General features: G+C 47.9%; 1 protein-coding gene across 4 annotated transcripts in view; it reads left to right on the top strand.

The window, feature by feature from the left end:
• The window catches only part of CPNE9 (copine family member 9), a 384,344-nt gene that overhangs the window by 318,794 nt on the left and 40,928 nt on the right, over nucleotides 1-24,622 (top strand). For all 4 annotated transcript variants that reach the window (XM_088473286.1, XM_088473287.1, XM_088473288.1 and 1 more), the window contains 3 exons: nucleotides 2,393-2,497; nucleotides 5,955-5,996; nucleotides 6,576-6,651. In XM_088473286.1, coding sequence (XP_088329412.1) covers nucleotides 2,393-2,497; nucleotides 5,955-5,996; nucleotides 6,576-6,651 — 223 coding nt within the window. The remainder of the gene's footprint in view (nucleotides 1-2,392; nucleotides 2,498-5,954; nucleotides 5,997-6,575; nucleotides 6,652-24,622) is intronic.

The raw sequence follows: 24,622 nt of genomic DNA, 5'->3' as shown, positions 1-24,622 counted from the left end.
GTAGTTGGAAAATAAATAATAAAAATTAACTTTTCATAGCAATACGAATAACATTTGCTTTTATCTCTTTATTTGCCATAATTTGCTGTATTTCATCTCATCTCCTCTGTGCAATTTGATCTGGTTGTCAATCAGAACTGCAGTAGGTTGTCAGGGGCCACACCCATTTTGCATCATTATATATGATGGTCACAGTACTTCTGAAGTGCTGATCTGTGCAGCATAAGTGTAGGGTCTGATGTATTCTGGATAGTGACACAGGGCCTGATTCTGATCCACACACAATGGCGATATTTAAGCAGATCATGCGATTGTTATCCACTGTGCAAACGTGTCAGCCGCACTGTGCACACAGCGATTATTTGGCGAACTATGGGCCTGATTCAGAGCCGGATGCTCTGAAAGAGCGCTCGCTCTGAATCAGGGCGTTTTTGGGTTTTTTTTGTGCGGCCTACTGGCTGCTCGCATAGCTGTGGGTGACCACCCACAGCTATAGCGAGCGGCCAGGATGATGGTCACGATGGTCAAGACCATCACAACCATCGGGCTTGCGACGAGACCCTTGTGGTAGGGTCTCGTGGCCGCAAGCCCCAGAGAGCTTCTGGCTCTAATAGAGCCGGAAGCTTTCCCACTGACATCACTGGTGATGTCAGTGGGGCCGCCCACAAATGGTAGGCGTTCGCTTGGGAACGCCTCGTTTTGTGAAGCCACCCCCCGGCCATGCCTCCCAAACGGGGCGAGCTGTCAATCACCATCGACAGCTCGCCCCCTTTGGTGTGAGACCCGGAGCGATGGAGCGCCCGTCGCTAGCCGGGTCTCACGCATGCGCACAACGGAGCCGGCTCTGTCGTGCGCATGCCCAGTGGGCAAACATCGACCTCGTTGTGAGCGCTCAGCGCTTGCGACCGGGTCTGAATCAGGCCCTATGCTCACACAGAGGATACACTCGCACAGTGAATGACAGGTAGTCAGCATATGAGGGAGGTAACAGGGTGGTTAGAGAAACACAGGCGTGTCTGGCCGTTTAAACGCTATTTTCTGGGCGTGCATATATTATCCACTGCGTCCTTATTGGCAGCAGTAGAGCCCTCTGGGTGTCCTGGAACCCGCTGTGTCTGCGGCATGTTAGACTTACTCAGAATGCTGATGGCCTCCTGATCTGCATTCCATGTTTCTGGTCTTGTGCGTGATTGGCGGATGTGAGATGCTTTCAGTGGGCGTCTCTTAGCCCTGGACGGCGAGTGGGTCATTAGCACCGTTTCCTAATAGCGTTCCATTCGAAATCGCAGCTGTGATGGCATTAGTATGTGGACCTAAATCAGGCCCATTGACCACAGCCTCCAGGTGGCACAACAGATTCAGGTGCCTGCAGTATTACCTGACTATGGGGAGGTGTATCAAAGCTTAGAGTGGAGAGAGATAAAGTACCAACCAATCAGATCTGTCCATTTACAAGCTGTGTTTGAAAAAATTTACAGTTAGGAGCAGATTGGTTGGGACTTTATCTCTCTCCAAGCTTTGATAAATCTCCACCTATAGGCCTGAATCAGAGATGAACACAATGCCGATAATTACGCAGTTGAGCGATTATAGGTAATCTGCGCATTTGTGTAACTCGCCTTTCCATGCGTAAGGGTACGCAACCATCGCTTGCAGTGACTTTTTACTCACAGTGTGATTGACAGTCGGAGCATTAGAGGGAAATAACGGGGAGTATTGGCAAATAACGTAGGCGTGTTGCAACTGTTTTCGGGTGTCAGAACCTGCGTCTGCGATCCCGTACACAATAAAAATGGCTCCGGCGTCTCAGTACACGCGGCCATTCTGCATGACCACAGGGTTACTCAGAAGGTCGATTATCTAAGGATCTGTGATCAATGCTGCGTCTTTGCATGTAGCCGCTTGGATTCGCGATACCGTCTGTGGGTGTCGCTAAGTACTGACGTCTGCGACATTCGCATATTTTCGCACAGCACCTACGTACAAATTTACAGCTGCGGTGGCATCTCTGAATAAGACCTAGTTGCTGGTGGACAAAAATGGGTGTAGCCTAGCCTAAGATGGGCGTGGTTAGTGGAAATCAGGGGTGTGGCCTAGTCTAAGATGGGTGTGGTTAGTGGAAATCAGGGGTGTGGCCTAGCCTAAGATGGGTATGGTTAGTGGAAATCAGGGGTGTGGCCTAATAGGTCAAGATTCTGATCTTTTAGAAGATTTTAGCACAGACACAAAAATGTAGTTAATATCTGAAAAATATATATTTTTGTGCTTTAGCCAAGTCTGCCCCATTCTCAGTTGCCCCATCTGGGGATCTCTGTTGGGGTTGCTCACAATGAGGCAATGGAGACCTTGGTGTAGGGTGCAAGATAAGCAACTATTTTGCCTCTTTTTACAGGTTCACGATTTGCCACAAGACAGAAGTTGTGAAAAACACTTTGAACCCTGTATGGCAGCCGTTCACCATCCCCGTGCGAGCGTTGTGCAATGGTGACTACGACAGGTGGGGAAACCCCTGGACTCATTGTTCAGCTGTTATCTGTAAATTAAAAGTAACAGTATTTTTTTCTCTCACTTTATAATGTATGTCAGTGTTTCCCAACGCCAGCCCTCAGCGAACCCTAACAGTGTACGGGGGAGATGTATCAAACTTTGAAGAGAGATACAGTACCAACCAATCAGCTTCTAACTGCCATTTTTTAAACACAGCCTGTAACATGACAGTTAGGAGCTGATTGGTTAGTACTTTAGCTCTCTCCAAGGATTGATACATCTCCCCCTATGTTTTCATATATCTCGTGCACAAGTGGACTTATTACTTACTTGTGGTTCTTTGAGGAGATCTGGAAAACATGCACTGTTAGGGTGCCCTGAGGAGTGGAGTTGGGAAACACTGATGTATGACAACATGATTTCACCAATTTTTTTATTAATCAAATACATTTCCTGTATCTTTCAACTCAACAGGCTTAAGTCTCTAATACACTGGCAACACAAGTACAATGTATAAAAATGGCCATGAACGTTGAGACTATTGTTTCCAATGACCCCAAATGTAACTTTTCCCTCTTCTGAAAGCACAGAGGAAGCCTAGGGGATGTTCCTTGACCTGTTGAACATGAGTTATGCTGCCCATCCTCTACACGATGTGGGGACGACGGCACTATTACGACGCCGTCGTCTCCCACGGGGTGAAGTGCATACACTGAACGTTCAGACGTTCAGTGTATGCAGCTCAATCATCCCCGAACATGGCAACCTGACAGCGGTCGTCAGGTTGACTGTCATGTTCGGGCGATGATTGATGTTAAAAACGACCAGCGGGGGCGCGTATCGCTGGTCGTTTTTAACATTTTACTGCCCGATTTGCGGGTGGTTGTCAAGCGATGGAGCGATAACGACCGTCGTTATCGCTCCATTGCTAGGTATAATCGCCTAGTAGATGGGCAGCATAAAAGTACACATGTAGATGAGCTGGGGAGGAGTGGGCAGTAAAGGCACATATAGAGAAGAATACACTTCTTTATGTGTGCCATTGCGTCAACGTGTCTCTCCAGCCCCGTGTCATTTTACAGCTAGGAGGCAGGGTCACAATGAAGCATTTCAATGCGAATATCACCAACAAACCAGGAAGTAGTCTGTGAGAGCCCTTCACATTGTTAGACTCTCCTATACATTTTGGCAGAGGTGACAGCATGTCCTGGAGTGATGGGGTCTTTCTGTTTTCAGCGCCAGAATAGCAACAGGGCAGGTGGGGGTCCCCCACACATATCTATATCACCAGAGTGGATGGCACGTTGGCATAATATGAAGGCGCTGCTGGGAGTATTTACACATTATACTTTTAAAAAACATCCCCAGCCTATATTATTGACAATATTACTGGTAGAGGGGCCCCCCCACAAACCTTAATTCGGACCTTTATGTTTTCAAAGAGGATTGAAACCATCCAAGATATTTACTCTTCTAATGCTCTAATACGTGCAAGCAATGCATATGTATGTATATACACACAGTACTTATTCCTCGTAAATGTTCTCTCGACTTTGCATAAAGGGATACATTTGGCAAGACAAGTATATTCTTGCTTCCTAATCCCAGAATGGCTGGATGCCTCGTACAGCAGGTCCAAATGCATGATAGGGCAGTATTCAATTGCCGGCGAAAAGCGGAGATCTGCGAAAAGTCGACGGTGCGAAAAGTCTGCGCTTTGTAACCAGCGGGAAACATTCGCCTCTGAAAGGAGGCGGACAAAACTGCAGAATTGGGAGTTTGGGGTGCAAAGTTGCAGGAACACCCCTGCAGCTTTCGGACAGTCCCCCAAAGCTAAACTGCGTCCAAAAATCCAAAAAAAGTTTATAAAATACTTTAGAACACCCCAAAAAAGTACTTTCATTTTGGGGGACAAACTTAAAAACAATCAAAATAGACTCCAGGCGTCCCCCAAGTATGCCCAAGCTTTTTTTTATTGCAGGTGCATACTGAAGGTGCGTTTTTTACATTTTTTAAATACGCACTTTAGCGATTTTTAACCATGCTTGCACCCATTTTCATGTACCCCAAATTTGCTGAGACTACTTATTTTTGCCAAAAAAAACCTGCTAAATGCTATTCTTCACCACTTGTGCAAAGACGCAAAATAGCACCAATTGAGAGCATTTAAGCACCCCAAATACCTTCAGCAGGGCTATTCGGGGGTATCCATAGTGATCCCCATGCCAGTGCATCTTTTGGGGGGTGTCAGGGTGATTTCCCCAAATCTGACAGGACTTTTTACCAATTTCAGGTTCGCTGGGCCACGTTCTCGCGTCCTTTGCAACTGAATAGGGCGAATCGATGTGACGAGCGCAATACTTTTCCGGAGCGAATACTAGCGATGACGGCGAAAAGTCTGGCATGCAATTCAATACAGCCCTTAATGTCCTTTTGGCATGTAGCCAAATTGTTAACTCTGAACAGTTCATTAATTACTTATTTTGTCCAGCGCTAATTAGTGATTAAGGGCGGAATTCAATTGATTCCAGCCCATATCGCGCCCGACGGAGCTATTCAATTCTTGCTCCTGTCGGGCGCGATCAGCTGCCAGCACTACATTTCACCTCGTAGCCCCAGGGGATGAGAGCTGAAATGTGCGAAAAGTGACCTGTTTGGGCGCCCAAACAGCACTTTTCGCGGTCGCGCCGATCACTTTGGTCGGGTTTAGCTGCTTTACGCGGCTAAACCTGACCTCTATGAGCGAGATCAGCGCGAAAAACTGCATCAATTGAGTAGCGGCCCGCGATCTCTCGTCACATTAGACGGGAGTTCCGGACCACGTAATCAATTTAATTCCGCCCTAAGAGTCCATCTTATCAGTGCACAGGCTTTTCCTCCTTTACCTAAGCATACTTGCTTATCTAAGGTACAAGCAGAAAGTGAGACAACACGATTTGCGTCACCATCATTTGCGGCACTACAACCCTGCTTTCCTCTCTGATGGGGATTTGGGAGCCTCCTGGCTTTAATTCCCAGGCTGGTCAGGGGTGGTTTATACCGGGCCTCGTCTCATGGTTTTAAACTTTTAATGGGATACATTATATACCTTGCACTTTTGCGGAAAGCGCATTTCTACACCCATACTGTAGGTTAGGCAAAACCAAACACTCAAGTTTATCTGGAACAAATGTTTTAAATAATCAAGGTGGTTGGTCAGCCCTAAAGTGGAAGTAGGCTAAACGGTTCCACCGTACCAGTGTAAACCTGACATTGTGGGCACATATTCATCTTCCATGGGTGGTTCCAAAGACGACCATGAAGTACTGTTATGTTAAAGTATTAACCAATATTTTTGGGAGCTGACTGATTAAAACAGCCAGTCGTTTCAGTTGGCCATCAAATTTCTCTGTTACTTACAGTGGAATTTCTTCTTGGTTCCGTCTAAGTGAGTCAGTATATAATGTGCATTCTCTTCTCCCTTGCAGAACGGTGAAAGTGGATGTCTATGACTGGGACAGGGGAGGAAGGTATGTACTATTACTTTGACATCAGTTGCTGGGCGGGATGTACTAAAAGCTGAAATGCTGTCAAAACACCAAAAAAAAAATTTTTCAGAGAACCAACACATAATGTATCTTTTACAGCACACACCTCAGTGACTGTGCTGAATGCCAGACACTCACACTGTCTCCAGGTGGGGTGTGATGTCACCAGAGTGACATCCGCTGAGATCAGGAGGATGCTGTGCCCGCCGCGCCATGCAGCACACATAATGACAATACCATTCACCAAAATACCACTGCAATATACAATGAAGCCACAAAAAATATGTCAACATATACACCCAGAATTATAACATACTCTTTGACAAAATAAAAATTAAACTATCGATTACCTGTATATAACGTATGGTATAATATACCTATATTCAGAAGAGGCTGAAGTGAATGTGGACAATTCCTCACACAACAATGGACGTTAGTACTATTAATAAAGGATCAGTGCCGATTTGGACACATGTAGTCACTGTTACCACGGATGTAGAAAATAAATCTGGTTACATATATTGGCAACAACTAGCACCTTGATTCCTTAATGTTTTTTAGTCACGACTTCATCGGGGAATTTACTACAAGTTACAGGGAGCTCTCCAGAGGGCAGAGCCAGTTCAGTGTATATGAGGTGAGTGTTCTGTCTGTATCCTTCACGCCTGTCACTTTACGGCTGCTTTATGTCCCCATTGCGTCTGCGGGAACCTCCGCCAGTCTAGGAGCACAATGCATTCAGGTAAGCGGCTGTGCAATACTGTACAAGTAAAATGCAATTGCAGCGGGAGGTGTCTGTAGATGCTGATGCGGATCACCATCACAATGGTAGCTGCCAGTGGCGGCTCCAGAGGGGGGGCTGCAGCACAGTCCAAAATTCAACGAGGGGAGCCACACCAACTGCCACTCAGTCCTGACCAGCAATGTTTGTCAGCGTTTGGGGTGGCAGTTGGTGTGACTCCCCTATTTGAATTTTGGACTGCGCTGCAGCCCCACCTCTGGAGCCGGCACTGGCCAGTCTGCGCCAGCCATCGTCGAAACCCCTCTGCCAAGTCCAGGAAGTCTGCGTACGACCAACATCCTGGTCGCTGCTCCGCCCCCCAAACGCCACAGCGTGTCAGTCATGCTGCAGCTAAGGGGGGACTGCGAGCGATCAAACAGGACCAGTTTTACACATGTGCTGAACGGGTCCTGTGCCTGCGCAGACCCAGAACCATTTGATTTGTATGTAGGCCATTGGGTATGAGTACAAATCCAAATCCGGCCCATAGTACATAAGACGTCAGGGCTGTTTCTGCCATTATGACTCCAGTGCTTGGGAGTACATGGCATGATGGACTGGTATGACGTATTACCAAAGTTTCCCTGTCTATAGTGTGTACAAATATGCGCCGTGTTCATTGCTATTTTTTCTAACCCACGTCATCACTGTCTCCATCAATTTACAGCCACATATTTTCTCTTTAACTGGAAATCCACTTTCTTGAATTTTATCAGTTAAACTTGATAATTGCTTTAATATTGATTTTTTTTTTTTAAATGATTATATTGTTTACAAATCCTCCCAATCCATAAATAGTATAGCCGAAATGTATCTCTGGCCTTTTCTGAGATATACGATGTAAATGTCCCGTGTTTTCCGATTCAAGCTTCAAAAGGAAAAACATACTTAGGCCCGTATTCAATTTAAAGCGGAAAGTCAGTTAGGCCAAAGAATTTCGCGGGTGACATCATTTCGCCATTCGGAAACTTTTTGCCGTATTCAATTTCAAAGACTTTTCGCCTAGGCGGAAAGTCAATATAATGGACCCGGCGAAAAAGTTTTGCCTGTGAACAGCAGGCGGAAAAAAATGCAGAATTGGGGTTTTGGGGTGCAACGTTGCGGGAACCCCCGAGCAGCCTTAAGACAGTCCCCCAAAGGTAAACTGCATCAAAAAAAAGTTTAAAAAACACTTAAGAACACCCCCAAAAAAGTACTTTTGGTTTGGGGCGGAAAAAAACAAAGTTGGGGGACAAAGTTAAAACTATCGAAATAGACTCCAGGGGGGTCCCCAAGTATGCCCCTGGTGTTTTTTTGGTTGCAGGTGCTTGCAGCTGGTGGATTTTTTGCAGTTTTTTAAAACTTCTCTTTAGCAATTTTAAAATATGCTAGCACCCATTTCCATGTACCCCAAATTTGCTGGGACTAGTTATTTTCACACAAAAAAAGTGCTAAATGCTATTCTTCACCCCTTATGCAAATACGCTAAACAGCACCTATTGAGACCATTTAAGTACCCCAAATACCTTAAGCAGGGCAATTCGGGGGTATCCGTAGTGATCCCCAATGTTAGTGCTTCTTTTGGGGGGTGTCAGGCTGAGTTCCCCATTTTCGACAGGACTTTTCACCTGTTTCAGTTTCGCCGGGTGCCGTTTTCACGTCCTTTCTAATTGAATATGGCGAATAGCGAGAGCGCGCCCGATACTTTTCCGCTTGCAAAACACGAGATGTAGGTGAAAAGTCCAGCATGCGAAAAAGTATTGTGGGTGCAAAACTAATTGAATACGGCCCTTAGGGGTAAATTTACCAAAGGTTGAATTTAATCGATTTTGATCAGTTTTAAATGGATCTAAATCGATGTTGTTTCAGGGGCTAAATTGCACATTTACTAACATTACAAAATCAATATAAAAAAAATAAATCATCTGTTGGTAAATGTGCAATTTAGCGACTGAAACAAAACACCCGATTTAAAATCAAACAAAATCTATTAAAATCAACCTTTAGTAAATTTACCCCATGTTATTTGCTATGCAACTCCACAGTTCCATGATATTCAGTTGTTTGTTATTCCCAGTTATGTCCCAATTGCAAACACCTGGACAGGTTAATAACTTGAGCACTACAATAGGGTTCTGAGCCTTCATTCATCACTGTGTAAAATAATTTAACAATTAAGCACTGAGTTTAAAACCTGGCATTTTAATTTGTCATGTAACACTACCCCTATTGTGTACTGACTGTTTTTTTAAATCCTGTTTAAACTATATTTGCCCCCGGCCCACCAGTGACAGCTAGAAAACATCCTATGTATATAAATAGCATCCTTACCCCGCCCCTGCTGCATACAGTATTAGTATATCAGTCCATTAGCATCCTTACCCCGCCCCTGCTGCATACAGTATTAGTATATCAGTCCATTAACATCCTTACCCCACCCCTGCTACATACAGTATTAGTATATCAGTCCATTAACATCCTTACCCCACCCCTGCTACGTACAGTATTAGTATATCAGTCCATTAACATCCTTACCCCGCCCCTGCTACATACAGTATTAGTATATCAGTCCATTAACATCCTTACCCTGCCCCTGCTGCATACAGTATTAGTATATCAGTCCATTAACATCCTTACCCCGCCTCTGCTGCATACAGTATTAGTATATCAGTCCATTAGCATCCTTACCCCGCCCCTGCTGCATACAGTATTAGTATATCAGTCCATTAGCATCCTTACCCCGTCCCTGCTGCATACAGTATTAGTATATCAGTCCATTAGCATCCTTACCCCGCCTCTGCTGCATACAGTATTATTATATCAGTCCATTAGCATCCTTACCCCGCCCCTGCTGCATACAGTATTAGTATATCAGTCCATTAGCATCCTTACCCCGCCCCTGCTACATACAGTATTAGTATATCAGTCCATTAGCATCCTTACCCCGCCCCTGCTGCATACAGTATTAGTATATCAGTCCATTAGCATCCTTACCCCGCCCCTGCTGCATACAGTATTAGTATATCAGTCCATTAGCATCCTTACCCCGCCCCTGCTACATACAGTATTAGTATATCAGTCCATTAGCATCCTTACCCCGCCCCTGCTGTGCATACAGTATTAGTTTATCAGTCCATTAGCATCCTTACCCCGCCCCTGCTGTGCATACAGTATTAGTTTATCAGTCCATTAGCAGCCTTACCCCGCCCCTGCTGCATACAGTATTAGTATATCAGTCCATTAGCATCCTTACCCCGCCTCTGCTACATACAGTATTAGTATATCAGTCCATTAGCATCCTTACCCCGCCCCTGCTGTGCATACAGTATTAGTTTATCAGTCCATTAGCATCCTTACCCCGCCCCTGCTGTGCATACAGTATTAGTTTATCAGTCCATTAGCATCCTTACCCCGCCCCTGCTGCATACAGTATTAGTATATCAGTCCATTAACATCCTTACCCCGCCTCTGCTACATACAGTATTAGTATATCAGTCCATTAGCATCCTTACCCCGCCTCTGCTGCATACAGTATTAGTATATCAGTCCATTAGCATCCTTACCCCACCCCTGCTGCATACAGTATTAGTATATCAGTCCATTAGCATCCTTACCCCGCCCCTGCTACATACAGTATTAGTATATCAGTCCATTAGCATCCTTACCCCACCCCTGCTGCATACAGTATTAGTATATCAGTCCATTAGCATCCTTACCCCACCCCTGCTACATACAGTATTAGTATATCAGTCCATTAACATCCTTACCCTGCCCCTGCTGCATACAGTATTAGTATATCAGTCCATTAGCATATCAGTCCATTAACATCCTTACCCCACCCCTGCTACATACAGTATTAGTATATCAGTCCATTAACATCCTTACCCCACCCCTGCTACATACAGTATTAGTATATCAGTCCATTAACATCCTTACCCCGCCCCTGCTACATACAGTATTAGTATATCAGTCCATTAACATCCTTACCCTGCCCCTGCTGCATACAGTATTAGTATATCAGTCCATTAACATCCTTACCCCGCCTCTGCTGCATACAGTATTAGTATATCAGTCCATTAGCATCCTTACCCCGTCCCTGCTGCATACAGTATTATTATATCAGTCCATTAGCATCCTTACCCCGCCCCTGCTGCATACAGTATTAGTATATCAGTCCATTAGCATCCTTACCCCGTCCCTGCTGCATACAGTATTAGTATATCAGTCCATTAGCATCCTTACCCCGCCTCTGCTGCATACAGTATTATTATATCAGTCCATTAGCATCCTTACCCCGCCCCTGCTACATACAGTATTAGTATATCAGTCCATTAGCATCCTTACCCCGCCCCTGCTGCATACAGTATTATTATATCAGTCCATTAGCATCCTTACCCCGCCCCTGCTGCATACAGTATTAGTATATCAGTCCATTAGCATCCTTACCCCGCCCCTGCTGCATACAGTATTAGTATATCAGTCCATTAGCATCCTTACCTCGCCTCTGCTGCATACAGTATTAGTATATCAGTCCATTAGCATCCTTACCCCGCCTCTGCTGCATACAGTATTAGTATATCAGTCCATTAGCATCCTTACCCCACCCCTGCTACATACAGTATTAGTATATCAGTCCATTAGCATCCTTACCCCGCCTCTGCTGCATACAGTATTAGTATATCAGTCCATTAGCATCCTTACCCCACCCCTGCTGCATACAGAATTAGTATATCAGTCCATTAGCATCCTTACCCCGCCCCTGCTACATACAGTATTAGTATATCAGTCCATTAACATCCTTACCCCGCCCCTGCTACATACAGTATTAGTATATCAGTCCATTAACATCCTTACCCCGCCCCTGCTGCATACAGTATTAGTATATCAGTCCATTAGCATCCTTACCCCGCCTCTGCTGCATACAGTATTAGTATATCAGTCCATTAGCATCCTTACCCCACCCCTGCTACATACAGTATTAGTATATCAGTCCATTAGCATCCTTACCCCGCCTCTGCTGCATACAGTATTAGTATATCAGTCCATTAGCATCCTTACCCCGCCTCTGCTGCATACAGTATTAGTATATCAGTCCATTAGCATCCTTACCCCACCCCTGCTACATACAGTATTAGTATATCAGTCCATTAACATCCTTACCCCACCCCTGCTACATACAGTATTAGTATATCAGTCCATTAACATCCTTACCCCACCCCTGCTACATACAGTATTAGTATATCAGTCCATTAACATCCTTACCCCACCCCTGCTGCATACAGTATTAGTATATCAGTCCATTAACATCCTTACCCCACCCCTGCTGCATACAGTATTAGTATATCAGTCCATTAGCATCCTTACCCCGCCCCTGCTACATACAGTATTAGTATATCAGTCCATTAGCATCCTTACCCCGTCCCTGCTACATACAGTATTAGTATATCAGTCCATTAGCATCCTTACCCTGCCCCTGCTGCATACAGTATTAGTATATCAGTCCATTAGCATCCTTACCCCGCCCCTGCTGCATACAGTATTAGTATATCAGTCCATTAGCATCCTTACCCCACCCCTGCTGCATACAGTATTAGTATATCAGTCCATTAGCATACTTACCCCACGCCTGCTGCATACAGTATTAGTTTATCAGTCCATTAGCATCCTTACCCCACCCCTGCTGCATACAGTATTAGTATATCAGTCCATTAACATCCTTGCCCTGCCCCTGCTGCATACAGTATTAGTATATCAGTCCATTAGCATCCTTACCCTGCCCCTGCTGCATACAGTATTAGTATATCAGTCCATTAACATCCTTACCCTGCCCCTGCTGCATACAGTATTAGTATATCAGTCCATTAGCATCCTTACCCCACCCCTGCTGCATACAGTATTAGTATATCGGTCCATTAGCATACTTACCCCACGCCTGCTGCATACAGTATTAGTTTATCAGTCCATTAGCATCCTTACCCCACCCCTGCTGCATACAGTATTAGTATATCAGTCCATTAACATCCTTGCCCTGCCCCTGCTGCATACAGTATTAGTATATCAGTCCATTAGCATCCTTACCCCGTCCCTGCTGCATACAGTATTAGTATATCAGTCCATTAGCATCCTTACCCCACCCCTGCTGCATACAGTATTAGTATATCAGTCCATTAACATCCTTGCCCTGCCCCTGCTACATACAGTATTAGTATATCAGTCCATTAGCATCCTTACCCCGCCCCTGCTGCATACAGTATTATTATATCAGTCCATTAGCATCCTTACCCCGCCCCTGCTGCATACAGTATTAGTATATCAGTCCATTAGCATCCTTACCCCACCCCTGCTACATACAGTATTAGTATATCAGTCCATTAGCATCCTTACCCCGCCCCTGCTGCATACAGTATTATTATATCAGTCCATTAGCATCCTTACCCCACCCCTGCTACATACAGTATTAGTATATCAGTCCATTAGCATCCTTACCCCGCCCCTGCTGCATACAGTATTAGTATATCAGTCCATTAGCATCTTTACCCCGCCCCTGCTACATACAGTATTAGTATATCAGTCCATTAGCATCCTTACCCCGCCCCTGCTGCATACAGTATTATTATATCAGTCCATTAGCATCCTTACCCCACCCCTGCTACATACAGTATTAGTATATCAGTCCATTAGCATCCTTACCCCACCCCTGCTGCATACAGTATTATTATATCAGTCCATTAGCATCCTTACCCCACCCCTGCTACATACAGTATTAGTATATCAGTCCATTAGCATCCTTACCCCACCCCTGCTGCATACAGTATTATTATATCAGTCCATTAGCATCCTTACCCCACCCCTGCTACATACAGTATTAGTATATCAGTCCATTAGCATCCTTACCCCGCCCCTGCTGCATACAGTATTAGTATATCAGTCCATTAGCATCCTTACCCCACCCCTGCTACATACAGTATTAGTATATCAGTCCATTAGCATCCTTACCCCACCCCTGCTACATACAGTATTAGTTTATCAGTCCATTAGCATCCTTACCCCGCCCCTGCTGCATACAGTATTAGTATATCAGTCCATTAGCATCCTTACCCCGCCTCTGCTGCATACAGCATTAGTATATCAGTCCATTAGCATCCTTACCCCACCCCTGCTGTGCATACAGTATTAGTTTATCAGTCCATTAGCATCCTTACCCCACCCCTGCTGTGCATACAGTATTAGTATATCAGTCCATTAGCATCCTTACCCCACCCCTGCTGTGCATACAGTATTAGTATATCAGTCCATTAGCATCCTTACCCCACCCCTGCTGTGCATACAGTATTAGTATATCAGTCCATTAGCATCCTTACCCCGCCTCTGCTGCATACAGTATTAGTATATCAGGCCATTAGCATCCTTACCCCACCCCTGCTGCATACAGTATTAGTATATCAGTCCATTAGCATCCTTACCCCGCCCCTGCTGCATACAGTATTAGTATAACAGTCCATTAGCATCCATACCCTGCCCCTGCTGCATACAGCATTAGTATATCAGTCCATTTGGGATGGGGTGGGGAGAATTTGGGTTACAGGCTTTGTGTAACGGTCTTACCAAAAGTGGACCATCACTGAGTTGACAGATCCCATTTCAAGATATTTATTTACCATGAATGGTGTCAGTTAGCCCAGGTAAATGCATTTGAAAATTCAGTGGGAAAAGCTGTATGAAGAGTAGCATTGCGCTGTGAAAGAGGGTCGGGTGTGCTGCTGTGATAACCAGAAAGCATCGTGGTTTCATTTGCTCTGTGGCGGGCAGATAATTACTTACTTATTTGCACAAACTTGAAATATGTCTCTATAGAGACGAACAGCAAAAGCGCCATCTTCTAGATCAGTGATGGCTAACCTTTTCAGCTTGGTGTGTCGAAAATCGGGAAAAAATGTAGCCTTCCTCGGGTCGTGTGTCACTTCAAGAAATATCAATAATTTGGTGATATTTGCAGCCCTAATAAAGAAAGAGTTATATTTTTAATATATTTATTATATTTATTAGTTCAAAAAGCAAAAAACAAATAATGATTTACCTTAGTGACTTTTCTGTTGCTGAATTGCATTTGCTAAATCTTCAATTGCAGGGTTGTATTTTGTGCACTTCAGGGCCAAGCAAGCACTACTAACTTCATCTGCCAGTCTGTTTCTTTTATTTGTTTTAATATTATTTCATGCTGAGAATAAGGTCTCACAAAAGTCAGTCCAACAACACTGTTACAGAGGTAATTAAAAACCTATTAAATTAACTGCTTTATTACCTCTGTAACGGTGATGTTGGACAGACTCCTGACAGACAAAATAATTTAAAGCACTACACTACGTACTCCCTTCTGTAACTAGCAGTAGGCAGGCGCGGGCGTACGTACCTGCAGCACTCTTGGCAGAGCTCAGCAAGTCTGTGCTGTGGAACAGTAGAGAGTTGAAGGCTCCAGAATGGTAGGACAGGGAAACACGGCCTCAGAAGAAGAACCCTGCCAGGAGAAAGAAATTAAAGTCAAGATGATGTCCAAAATAAGGGTTTTTTTGGGGGGGTTTGTGTTTTGGAGATTTTTTTTGGAGGGTTTGTATGGTGCTCTGTGAGGATGGTGAGAAGCAGGAACTGCAAGAGGTGCTATGGAGGCAATTAAAGCTTAGAGGAGCTGGAGAGGGGCTGAATGCTGCAGACTAGACATCCAAGCGTTTTACAGTGGGAGAGAAGAAGCGAGAGCCACAAAGACAGAAATGCAGATTTCAGTATTAATTGCACTTACAGGACAGCCACCCGATGCTGCTTATCGTGAGCACTGTGTCTGGTTGTTGTGGTGCAGTCCTCCTGCGATGTTTATGACGGACTGGGCTGGGGTGATCACACAGGGCTGTGAAACTCGTCTCCCTGGTCTCAGGGCTGCAGGTGCAGGATGTGGGGATCGGAAGGCCACCTTACAGGGCTGTGAACCTCATGGATCTCCTTTCCTCCTGTAGCGTTCCTGAGGTAATGAAACTGACAAACCTCAGTTTATGGCGGTTAAAACTGGTTCTCTGCTGCAAAGATCTCGCGGCAGCGGTGACACCACGCCTCCACGCAACAAGCAGGGAGCAGGGATTGGAGCAGAGCACAGGCAGCCTCTAAATGTGCAGGTTTTCCCCACACCAGCAGGCGTGTCAGTCAAAGTGCCTCGGCGTGTCACGAGTGACACGCGTGTCATAGGTTCGCCATCACGGTTCTAGATCATCATAACTCTGGAAGAAAATATCAGTCACAGTCGTAAAATTAAGAATATTGGGTCTCATTCAGACCTGCTCGCTAGCGCTGAGTGCCCGCAAGCGGGTCGATGTTGAGGCCCTACGCACGCGCAGCGGCCGCACTATGTGTGCGCAAGCCCCGGAGCCAGAGAGAAATTCTCTCGCTCCGGGGCTCACTACAAAAGGGGCGGCTGTCGATAGTGATCGACAGCTCGCACCGTTTTGTAGGCGGGGTGGGGGGGTGGCTGGCCAAACGGAGGAACGCCTGCTGTTTGGGGTCAGCCCCACTGACATCACTCGTGATGTCAGTGGTGAGCTTCCGGCTCTATTAAAGCCGAAAGCTCACTGGGGCTTGCGGCAGACGAGACCCTACCACAAGGGTCTCGTCGCAAGCCCCGATGGTTGCGATTGTCTTGACCATCGTGACCATCAACCTGGCCGTTCACTAAAGCTGTGGGTGGTCACCCACAGCTTAGCGAGCGGCCAGGAGGCCGGCTCATTACAGAGAAGCGGCTGCCCTCATTCACAGCGAGCGCTCGCATTTTGCGAGCGGCTCTGAATGAGGTCCACAGTGTATATGCTATCATTATCCAATAGAGTTGGTACTTGTAGACTTTTTTTCTTTTGAAAATATTTTTTTGTTAGATGCCAATTAACCTGCCAGTATGTTTTCTGGAGTTTGGTGTCTCTGTCTGTCTGTCTGTCTGTCTCTCTCTCTCTCTCGACCCTGATACAAATTTGACCATCACGCACGTTTGAGTGATGATCTAACAGCGGCTGTGTTACGTGCATGTCATATTTAACGTGCTGTGGGAGCCAGGGCACGCATCGGGAATGAGGGCGTTAAGTATGGCGGATGTGGCTGAGGTGACATGTAAAGTATATGTCGAGTGTATATATATATATATATATATATATATATATATTAGGGATGTGCAGGCTCGGATAGGTTCGAGTTTGCACGTGGAGTTCGGATTTTTCCCTCCAAAAAAACGGAACTCAGAACGAGGCAAAACGTCATCTTGCATGGACGAACATCATCATTCCTGGACAAAAGACCAGGAATGATGATGTTCGTCCATGTAAGATGACGTTTTGCCTCGTTGTGAGTTCCGTTTTTTTGGAGGGAAAAATCCGAACTCCACGTGCAAACTCGAACCTATCCGAGCCTGCACATCCCTAATATATATATATTATATATATTTATTTCATACTTGCCTACTTTTGAAAATGAGTTTCAGGGAGATCATAGTCAGCAGTAGCATGCGTCGCGCGAGGGGGTGTGCCATGCTCCGCCCAAAGAGCATGTCTAGAATCCCCCATGAACGTTTCTATTGCCAATCAGGTTTTTTACACACACACACATACATATACTCGTACATACACATATATATACACACATACACACAGAGTTCCCCCATCACTGGAGTACAAAAGTATTCTGAGAAAGGAAAGAAACTAAAAAATATATAATATACTGATTCATTAAAATAAAAAAAAAAAGCTGAAAAAAACGTGTAGGTGGGAACATACCATATATGCTAATAGGCCACGATTAAAAAAAAAACAAGAGATATGGTAAGAACTTACCTTTGTTATCTCTGTTTCTACGAAGTCCATAGGGTCCACAGGGTTGACCTTGGGGTATAGCTGGATCTGGATCCATGGGCACCACGCAGTTAAAGCTTTAGCTGCTCCCAGGATGCACTTGGGTCCGTCCTCCTCTATACCCCGCCCCCGGCCACAGCACCTCAGTTGGTAAGCAGCCAAGGCCGGAGGAGGAGACTAAACAGAGAGAAGTAAGACTGGAACACACAAGAAACCATACTCACAGAAATGGGAGACGGAAAACCGGTGACCAGCCACACAGCCCATTTGAAGCCAGGTGCGTCAGGGCGGGCGCCCTGTGGACCCTATGGACTTCGTAGAAACAGAGATAACAAAGGTAAGTTCTTACCATATCTCTTGTTTTCTACTTCAGGGTCCATAGGGGGTCCACAGGGTTGACCTTGGGGATGTCCCAAAGCAGTACAACTAAGGGCGGGGACGCTCCTGTGCTGAAAGGAGTACCCGGCGCCCAAAGGATGCATCCTGAGAGGCAAAGGTGTCAAACGCATAGAACCTCAAAAACGTTTGAATTGAAGACCAAGTGGCCGCCTTACACAGCTGAACAGCAGAAGCGCCACGTCTAGCAGCCCAAGAGGGACCCACAGAACGAGTGGAATGAGCCTTAACAGAGGCTGGCACAGGTAATCCCTCCTGTGCATAAGCCTCACAAATAACGGAACGAAGCCAACGGGTTAACGTTTGTTTGTTGGCAGGCCAACCCCTCTTGTGAAAACCAAAGAGGATAAACAAGGAATCAGACTTCCTAACCGAAGCCGTCCGGTCTACATAAATTCTAAGCGCCCGGACCACATCTAAGGAAGTCTCACCAGCTGAAAGATCAGGGGACTGAAAAGCTGGCACAACAAGTTCCTGATTAAAATGGAACTTCGAGACCACTTTGGGCAAAAACTCAGGACGAGTGCGGAGCACCGCTCTGTCCTGGTGAAAAATCAGGAAAGGAGGGCGACAGGAAAGCGCCCCCAATTCAGACACCCTCCTTGCCGAAGCAATTGCCAGGAGAAAAACCGTCTTAAATGTCAGACACTTGAGCTCCACCGCCTCAAGAGGCTCAAACGGAGGACCCTGCAGGACCCGTAGCACCACCACCAAGTCCCAAGGAGCCACAGGAGGCACAAAGGGAGGCTGGATCCTGAGAACACCCTGGAAAAAGGTGTGAATGTCTGGTAGTATTGCAATCCGCCGTTGAAACCACACGGACAAGGCGGACACATGAACCTTCAGAGATGCAAGGCGTAAGCCGAGATCCAATCCTGACTGAAGAAATTCCAAGATCCTAGAAACTCGGAACACCTGAGGATCATAATGTCTGGACTCACACCACTGAAAGTAAGTGTGCCACACTCTGTGATAAATCCGTGCTGAAGCAGGCTTGCGTGCCCTGAGCATGGTACCAATAACCGAACTGGAGAAGCCCCGAGACCTCAAGACGGCTGTCTCAAGAGCCACGCCGTCAAAGACAGCCGACCCAGATCCGGGTAAAGGCAGGGCCCCTGAGACAACAGGTCCCGACGCTGAGGAAGAAGGTACGGAGCGTCGATGGAGAGGCTCCTGAGATCGGAGTACCAAGGACGTCTGGGCCACGCCGGAGCTACCAGCACGAGCATGCCGCCGTCCTGCTTGAATTTCCGCAGAACCCGAGGAAGCAGGGATATCGGAGGAAACAGATACGCCAGGTGAAACGTCCATTTCACCGACAGCGCGTCCACCAGACTTGCACCTGCGTCTCTTGTCCTTGACCCGTAAACGGGCAACTTGTGATTGTGACGGGAGGCCATCAAGTCCAGCTCCGGCAGTCCCCACCTGTCCACGAGTAGCTGAAACACCTCTGGGTGAAGCGACCATTCCCCGGGATGCACGTCGTGACGGCTGAGGAAGTCCGCCTCCCAATTGAGGACTCCGGGGATGAAGACCGCCGAGATCGCTGGAATGTGACCCTCCGCCCAAGTCAGGATACGAGACACCTCCGACATCGCTGCCTGACTGCGAGTTCCGCCTTGGTGATTGATATACGCCACCGTGGTGGCGTTGTCGGACTGCACCTGTACCGCCCTTCCGTGAAGAGCGGGGCCGGACGACTGCAGGGCCCTGTATACTGCCCGCAGTTCCAGGATGTTGATGGGGAGAAGTGCTTCTTCCGCTGACCAACGACCCTGAAGCGACAAAGAGCCGGTCACTGCCCCCCAACCCCGGAGACTGGCATCCGTCGTGAGCAGGACCCAGTCCGGGATCCAAAATGGGCGCCCCTCGACCAGATGAGCTGTCTGAAGCCACCAAGCCAAAGATAGCCGAACGTCCGGAGACAACACCAGCACCTGAGAGCGGATCCTGTGAGGTAACCCGTTCCATTCTGATAGAATCAGCCCCTGCAGGGGCCGGGAATGGAACTGGGCAAATTCCACCATGTCGAATGTCGACACCATGGACCCCAGAACTCTCATAGCCGAATGGACCGACAGGCGGCAACGGCTCAGGCAACTGCGTATCCGCAGCTGTAGGGAGGCGACCTTCTCCGGAGTCAGGAAGATCCTTTGCTGACGCGAATCCAGCAGGGCTCCCAAATGAACCATCCGCTGTGATGGAATCAGGGAGGACTTTTTCCAATTTATCAACCACCCGTGTGCTTGCAGGCAAGCGATCGTCAGGTGGAGATGTTGAAGCAGTACCTCCGGAGAGCTCACCAGCAACAGGAGGTCGTCCAGGTACGGCAGCAGCCGTACATTCTGGTTCCGAAGATGTGCGGCCATGACCGCCATAATCTTCGTGAACACCCTCGGTGCCGTGGAGAGACCAAAGGGTAGCGCCCGGAACTGATAGTGGTGTTGAAGGATAGCGAACCTCAGATACCGCTGGTGTGAAGATGCTATCGGAACATGGAGGTAGGCGTCCTGGATGTCCAGGGACACCATGTAATCCCCCGGTTCCATCGCCAGAATAATGGAACGTAACGTTTCCATCCTGAACTTGGGAACCCTGAGGAATTTGTTCAGAGACTTCAAGTTGAGGATAGGGCGATGAGAACCATTGGGTTTCTGCACCAGAAACAGAGACGAATAATACCCCGTCCCTCGTTGTGATAGAGGAACGGGAACAATGACCCCTGCTTTCAGCAAGGACTCTATAGCCTCCTGAACCTGTAGCGCCTTGGTCTTGTCCTGAGAAGGACTTGTGCAGAAAAACTGGTGGGGTGGTCTGTGCCGAAAAGACAGGGCGTACCCCTGGGAGACCACTTCTCGAACCCAGGCATCCGTGGTGGTATTGTGCCAGCACTGGGCAAATAGAAGAAGTCGGCCTCCCACTCTGAGGTCCCCCAGAGGGAGGCCCGTCCCATCAGGCCGCAGGTTTATCTTCCTGCTTGGAAGAAGGGCGCCGAGCACTCCAGGCTTGCTTCTTGGGTTTAGAGGCCGTCTTACTCGCAGACTGTCTCGGGAAGGACTGACCTTTCGCCTTACCCTGAACCCGAAAGGAACGAAAAGCCGAACTCCGAACCTTAGCAGGCAGTGCCGCCGAAGGGAGGAAGGCCGACTTGGATTTAGCCAGGGTGTCCACTATTTTGTCCAAGTCCGGACCAAATAGTAATTCCCCATTGAAAGGTAAGGCCTCCAGACCTTTCTTTGAATCAGAGTCCGCTCTCCAGGACCGCAACCATAAGGATCGGCGGGCAGACACCGCTGCAGCCGATACCCTCGAGGTCAGCAGACTAGCATCTAAAGAAGCTTCTCCAATGTAAGAAGCAGCGTCCCTCATTTGTCCCAACAACGCCCGCTGGACATCCGGAGCGTCGTCCAGGAAGGTATCTTCCAATGCATTGGCCCACCCCTCAATGGCCTTGGCCACCCAGGAGATAGCCATGGATGGTCGGGCCACCGCCCCGGAGAGGGAGTAAATAGACTTTAAGCAAGTCTCAACTTTCCTGTCCGTGGGATCCTTCAGCGAGGATATCGACGGTAATGGTAAGGTGGCGCCCCGAGTTAAACAGGTGACATGGGAATCCACCGCCGGTGGAGTTTCCCATTTTTTACAATGTGCCTCAGGGAAGGGGTAATTAGAAGCCAACCGCTTCTGAGGAAGAAATCTCTTACTGGGCGCCTGCCAAGCTACCGCCATATGTTCCGTCAACTGATCCGACAGGGGAAACACCGCAGAAGCCACCTTAGTTTTTTTGAAACTAGGAAACTTCGACTTAGGAACCGGTGCCTCATCCTCTATAAGAAGAATAGCTCGCACCGCCCTAACTAGTGCTCGCACATTAATGGACGACTTGGTATCCATTTCCTGGACCGAGGCGTCCGAGTCAGTGTCATCAGGGACCTCCCCATCATCTGAGGAACCCTCTGAGTCCGATACCTGAGCAGCCCGTGTCATGAGTGGGCGTTTTGAAATCCTAGAAGGCATGTCAGTCTGCAACATTGACTGAAAAGCCGAGGAAGCGGCCGCCAAATTTTGCACGGAGTTGGAGAGCACATCCACCCAGGGTGGAGGAGTCACCATAGGGGCCTGAAAAGGTACCACAGGCTGCTGCGGCACAGGGGAAGCCTGTATCTACATAGGCAACCCCGCATAGGGACTCACCGACTGAGACCCAGGAGGACTCCGCAATAACTGCGGGACACCCGGGGAATGGGGGATGGTCGGCTGGGACAACGACCTAGTAGGGAGAGCAGTCGGGACCGACAGACGGTCCGCAATAGACACCAGCACTTGAGAAAACATCGCCCACGGTGGTTCCTGCGCCAGAGAAGGTCTGGATGGGCCAGGAGCCACCTGGCATCGACTACACAGGCCATCCTGTGACAAATCCTCCCTATCTACTCCTGCAGAACAGCGTCCGCAGGAGGCCAACACCGGAGCCACTGAGCGCTCAACCTCCTCGTCTGACATGACAGAATATATTATATATCTGGCACCAGGGTAGAAGTAAAACGCACTCACCGGTGTGCTGAACAACAGCCCACAATATGGCACTGAGTAGCACACAACTGTATGTGACGGACCTCACAAATACGTGATCTATATAAGTGAGGTCAGTAGAAACGCCCCTCCCCCACACACCTGTAGGGCTTGTAGGAGAAGTAAAGGGATAGGTATAAGCTGACAGTAAGTAGAAAATAAGCACAGACAGGCAGCACTAGCAAAAGTCACATACCATGCAGGAAGATATACTCACTGCACCTTTACACTACAATCAACCTGCCCAGATTCAGTGTCTGGGAGGGCTATAGTGCTGTGTACGCTGTCCTTAATCAGGGGAGAGGTACACAGGGGGACCGGTCCGCGTGCTCCCTGAAGATCTGCGCTGCCACTGTGAGAAAATGGCTGCTGGAGACCTCAGAGGAGGAGTGGCCGTGTAACTGCAGCTCAGCGACGCCAGACTCCGTGCTGAAAGGCGCGCTGAGCTGAGCGGAGGAGCCGCTGACAGGGAAGGCTTCCTCCCCTGGCTAGCATATTAACCCCAGGGCTTGCCGGCATCCCGCTTGCCATATATCCCTGGTGGTCTAGTGGTCCCACGGGTTATTCCTCCTCAGAGGGGGAGCCCGCTGCCACCGCTAGCGGCCCTCGGTCTGTCCCCTAGGACCGGGGGCAAAGGACTGCATCTGCAGGCAAAACCCGCGAGCCGCCGCTAATCGGCGACTCGCGGCTTACCTTGTCCCCGGCGACTCCGGCAGCAGTCCAGGGAGGGACCCAGAGTCCGGCTAGTACGGACTCTGGCCTCCCGCCGCGATCCCCAGTGCAGTACTGGCGTCGCGGCGCCAGCGGGGAAGGAGAGCGGCAGCGTGGGCGTCTGCATAGACAGCCCGTCGCTGCCACACTAGAGCCTCTGTTTTAAAATAAAAATCTAACAGGCTCTTTTTTTTTTTTTTTTTTTTTTAATAAAAATAGAAAGCTTTTGGGGGCTGCTCCTGCAGCCCCCCTGCGCAGGTGACCCGACTCCGGCCGGGCACCAACTCAAACTGAGGTGCTGTGGCCGGGGGCGGGGTATAGAGGAGGACGGACCCAAGTGCATCCTGGGAGCAGCTAAAGCTTTAACTGCGTGGTGCCCATGGATCCAGATCCAGCTATACCCCAAGGTCAACCCTGTGGACCCCCTATGGACCCTGAAGTAGAAATAGATTTTACAGCATGCTTTATATGACACCAATAAATCATATCACAAGTCATGTACTGTATGTTCCAACAGCAGCCATCATTTGAGAAATACAGAGTGTCATAAACCTAACAGGTCCCATGAATGGATATCAGAGAAATAGTATGCTGAGTATCTTTCTGCCTCCCACAGTAGGTACAAGCACCAATGTAATGGGCATTCCCTCCTGCTGAGAAGCAGACTATAAGGGAGTTTCTATAAGGGAGTTTCTATAAGGGAGTTTCACTAAGCAGGCCCAGGGCATATGAGCAAGTGGTGCTGGACCTGTGCTACTTTTACACCACAAGGAAGGAACCCTGCTGCTGTACACACTGTAGCTAATCACCACCCGTCCCCATGACTGCACAATGAGCACAAGGAGGAAGTCACTCACCTCGGAATGCTGCAGAGCTTGGTCATGGGCAGGCAGTGCACTAGTGCCGGGCAGGCAGCTGAAGCTCCCTGGTGGGCAGAGCAGCTAGTGACTACACGGAGCAGCGCTCACATGGGAGGCAGCAGCAGCACCCAGGGGGCGGGTCATTGTGCTACACTGCTGCTGAAAGCAGCCTTGGGATAGGTTGTACATTGCCTTGTTCTCATTGGTCTGTTAATCCGGGGGATTTTATTAATTTTCCGGGGCAGCAGGAGACTCTACTGGGAACCGGGAGTCTCCTGCAGGATTCGGGAGGGTAGGCAACTATGATTTGTTTATTCTTCCCTCTTCTAGGCCTGATCTTTTTACTAACATGATACTGCGCTGTTTCTCCTACCTGTCTTGTCTGCGGCCTCCCTTAGGGGTACATTTACTAAGGTGTGTGTTTTTAGAAGTGGA

This window comes from Taudactylus pleione, unplaced genomic scaffold (genome assembly GCF_031769625.1).
Source record: "Taudactylus pleione unplaced genomic scaffold, aTauple2 ptg000133l, whole genome shotgun sequence".
Lineage (NCBI taxonomy): Eukaryota > Metazoa > Chordata > Amphibia > Anura > Myobatrachidae > Taudactylus > Taudactylus pleione.
Note: the sequence above shows the minus strand (reverse complement) of the source record. Positions and strands in the feature narration are given on the sequence as shown.